This window comes from Palaemon carinicauda, chromosome 2, assembly GCF_036898095.1.
Source record: "Palaemon carinicauda isolate YSFRI2023 chromosome 2, ASM3689809v2, whole genome shotgun sequence".
In the NCBI taxonomy this organism is placed as follows: Eukaryota; Metazoa; Arthropoda; class Malacostraca; order Decapoda; family Palaemonidae; genus Palaemon; species Palaemon carinicauda.
This window is the reverse complement of record NC_090726.1, coordinates 77,466,738-77,470,494: the sequence shown is the minus strand read 5'-3', so window position 1 is coordinate 77,470,494 and position 3,757 is coordinate 77,466,738. Positions and strand designations below refer to the sequence as shown.

The 3,757-nt window shown below is 39.3% G+C and overlaps 1 protein-coding gene across 1 annotated transcript; it reads right to left on the bottom strand.

Annotated features, from left to right (window-relative positions):
- Positions 1-583: 583 nt before the first annotated feature.
- LOC137617751 (uncharacterized) lies at positions 584-1,929 on the bottom strand. Its single transcript, XM_068347746.1, has 2 exons — positions 1,674-1,929; positions 584-1,272 (listed from the first exon to the last, which is right to left on the bottom strand). The coding sequence occupies exons 1-2, from the start codon at positions 1,927-1,929 to the stop codon at positions 584-586; spliced, it is 945 nt and encodes a 314-aa protein (XP_068203847.1).
- Between the last annotated feature and the right edge of the window lie 1,828 nt (positions 1,930-3,757).

Sequence of the window (3,757 nt, the reverse complement as noted above, 5' to 3'; positions counted from 1 at the left end):
GGGGTTCTACTAAGGAGTTAAAATCTAATCCAATGAGTAAACTGGCCAGTGTGTTTCTGGACAGGGTGTCGGCAAAAAGATTCATTTTCTAAGTGACACATTGAAGGGTGCAATTTTATTCAGCCACGGCGGATAGAATTCCTTATTGACAGATGGACCTGCCGATGGACTGTTGAGTAAATGCGTTACCCAGAGGCATGTGATCTTTGCGACTGACGAAGGGCAAACTTTCTTAGGAATGGTGAAAGGGACGGACAGCCAAATGCACTGACAGCAATTTGTGGTTGAAGGTAAGAGTAGCCAGTCAGTTTTCCACTGAAGAAGGCCAAAGGGGGGCAAGCCATTAACCACCTGCTAGAGTACAGCATCAGTAGTGATGTCGCTAGCATCGGTGGAAAGAAGGAGAAGAGCTTGTAGCACAGGAAAAGGGAGAGCAGCAAAGGTTGATAAGGCATCCTTTGCGTTACAGAAGGCCACTTCTTGAAGGGGACACCACTTAATTATCTTTGGCCTGTCCTTGAGAAAGGTGTAGAAGGGATAAGTGTAGTGTCAATGGCAGGTAAGAAATGGTGATAATAGTTTTTCATGCCCAAGAGTTCTGTTGCTGATGGTCAACCATGAGGCGTAGGTGACGGCAGTGTTTTTGTTTGGCAGAAGAGAAGACAAGCATGTTGTCCATGCAACATACACGGAAGAGGAGGTTCCCTAAGATGCCATGCATGTGATGTTCAAAAGTGGCCTCAGCATTACAAAGGCCAAGACAGAAGTAATTGATGTATGTAGTGAAGGGGATGGTGATGTCAGTCTTTGGGATGTCTTCAGTGTTCATTAGTACCTGATAATACAGCTTCAGGAGATTGAGCGTGGAGAAAACCTTTTTTTCTTCTGCAAGTAGGAGGTCGCGTCTGCGATGTTTGGGAGGGGGTAGTGATTGGGCTCTGTCTGCATGTTCAGGGGCCTTTAATCCCCACAAGGGTGCAGGGAGCCAGCTCTCTTGAGTTATATGTGAAAGGGAGATGACCATAAGCTTTAGGCCTTTTGGCAAAGAGCCATTTCTTATAATTTTGAGAACGTTTCTTTCAGCGGCTGCCAAACGATGGGGGTCAGACGTGTAACTTTTGTGTAACTCTGCGGACCCCCTCGTGTTGATTTGGTGATAAATACAGTGTTTGACGAGAACCGTGAGCTTTTGGTTAAGTTCAGGACTGAAGACTTGAGGGTACGACATGAGGAGGTGAACGTAGGCATTCGTAGGTGTGCTGAAATTGAGATCTATGACGGAGGGGCAGGTTGAAAAGGTTTCAGCGAATAAGAGTCTGCATTGATTTACCCATGGTGATCGACATCCACCAGAATTAGCAGTGTGATATCAGCAACATGTAACTTCTTATGATATCTGGCTCTTCCACAAGATATTGTGAGGTTTTCGTAACCATGCGTGTGGTACGCAGATCTCCTGGCTGCCACCAGCCAAATGTTGGAAGACATAGACAGACCTCGTCATGTCTTGGAGAGTGGCCTTAGTAGATGAGAACAGCAAGCCCCTGTGTCAACCAAAAATCGCATGCCTGTACTTGTATCATGTAAAAAGAAACAAATTATTGACCTTGGGGGTCACCATCACAAGCGATGGCCTACTTACACATTTTTTGGCTACTGATAACCATTCCCACATTTCTTTGAAGCAACCGTGAATGTGGAGTGGTAGAAGCTTACCTGCATCAGTAAGTGGCTGCAGAGGTCATCATTGGTTAGGGCATGAGCTAGTGGTGTTGGTGGGGGTCTTTGTCGCCACTCTACCCATTCATGGGTTGAGCGTCTGTGTCCTACAGCATTCATGTTAGCTTTGGTCGATGTTGAGTAGTTGTATTCTTCATCAGGAGTTGAGGCATTGATGGCAGTCTTGAATGCAGTGTTCTGGCTGTCCATAAGGGTGTCGACTTGGTTATCAGGTCCTTCATGGGAAAAATATTGACAATCGGTATGTTGGAACTAGGCGAGCGCCTCTCCATTGGTGAAGGGCGGCAGTTTCATTGAGGCAGCATGTGTCGAAAAGTGAAGTGGGGTAGGCAGGATTATATTAAGTAGTGCACAGCAGTGAGGGGAAATGTGGGAGGGAGCTACTCGCTCAGGTGGTTACCAATATTTCATGTGAACCGTAAGGTGATAACTGAGAGGTAAGGTGAATGCAACTGACCTTATTTTAACAAGTAGCTGTTTTATATACAAAAGGTCTGGACAAGAATGTCCCAGATATTAAACAAAATAATTCATGAATAGATAGGCTTAAATAGGTTTTATTAACAGGGACGGGTAGAGCGAGATTTACAAAAAAAGAAAACACCTTTACAGTGTACAAGTATGTGTGAATCAATAGCAGTACAATGATTATTCTTACATCAATATTATTTCTTTGAATATAAACAATAAAAAGGGTATATACAATATTATAGTATTTTAAATAATAGTTGTTTATTTTTCCCTTTTATGATAGATTAGATGAAATTCTATTTACATATAGTTTCACATATTTTTTCAGAGCTTCTGTAAACGTAAATAACTACAGAAAGTGAAAAACAGTTTTTATTACATAATAAGCAAAAGATAGCTAAACCAGATATTCAAATTAAATTTCTATAGTGGCTTTTATCCCGTTAAATATTCGAGTTGGTGGGGGACCTCTTCCCTCTTAACCCTTCCCGTGACTCCTGAATGGAGCCTTGAAAGGGAGAAGATATGGTAGTTTTTTTTTTTTTTATTGGAATTTGTTTACCTATTTTGTGTTTAAGTATTTTGTACGTAATGTGTTGTTTTTTTTGTTAAGTTGTTTTTCTCCCTTTTTTTTTGGTTAGGTGTAGGTTTTCCGTGCAATTTTATCCGCATTATTTTTTTTATTTATTTGATAAGTTTTAAATTTTAGTGTATTGTATATTTTTACCATAATATTGTGCAAGATTATTTTTTTTCCCGTAACCACCTGGTTTCTATTTTAATTATCTCTTGTAAAGAATATACGATCATATTACATTATTAAAGTAAATACTTGGAAGTAACTGTAAATTCGTCTGAAAGGAATATTTCAAATATTACAAAAAAATAGCCAATAATATAAAAGATATTGTATGGTGTTAATTCTAGCTAGTACATTATTATTATTATTATTATTATTACTATCCAAGCTACAACCCTAATTGGAAAAGCAAGACGCTATAAGCCCAGGGGCTCCAATAGGGAAAAATAGCCCAGTGAGGAAAGGAAATAAGGAAATAAATAACTGAAGAGAACAAATTAACAATAAATCATTCTAAAAAAAGTAATGTCAAAAGAGATATATCATATATAAACTATTAACAACGTCAACAACAAAAATGTCATATATAAACTATAAAAAGACTCATGTCCGTCTGGTCAACAAAAAAGCATTTGCTCCAACTTTGAACTTTTGAAGTTCTACTGATTCAACAACCCGATTAGGAAGATCATTCCACAACTTGGTAACAGCTGGAATAAAACTTCTAGAGTACTGCGTAGTATTGAGTCTTATGATGGAGAAGGCCTGGCTATTAGAATTAACTGCCTGCCTAGTATTACGAACAGGATAGAATTGTCCAGGGAGATCTGAATGTAAAGGATGGTCAGAGTTATGAAAAATCTTATGCAACATGCATAATGAACTAATTGATCGACGGTGCCAGAGATTAATATCTAGATCAAGAATAAGAAATTTAATAGACCGTAAGTTTCTGTCCAACAAATT

Coding starts and splice junctions, on each gene's coding strand:
- LOC137617751 (XM_068347746.1), bottom strand. CDS start 1,929: ATGGACAGCCAGAACACTGCATTCAAGACTGCCATCAATGCCTCAACT. Junction 1,273..1,673: donor CACGGTTGCTTCAAAGAAAT/GTGGGAATGGTT, acceptor CCTCCGTCATAG/ATCTCAATTTCAGCACACCT.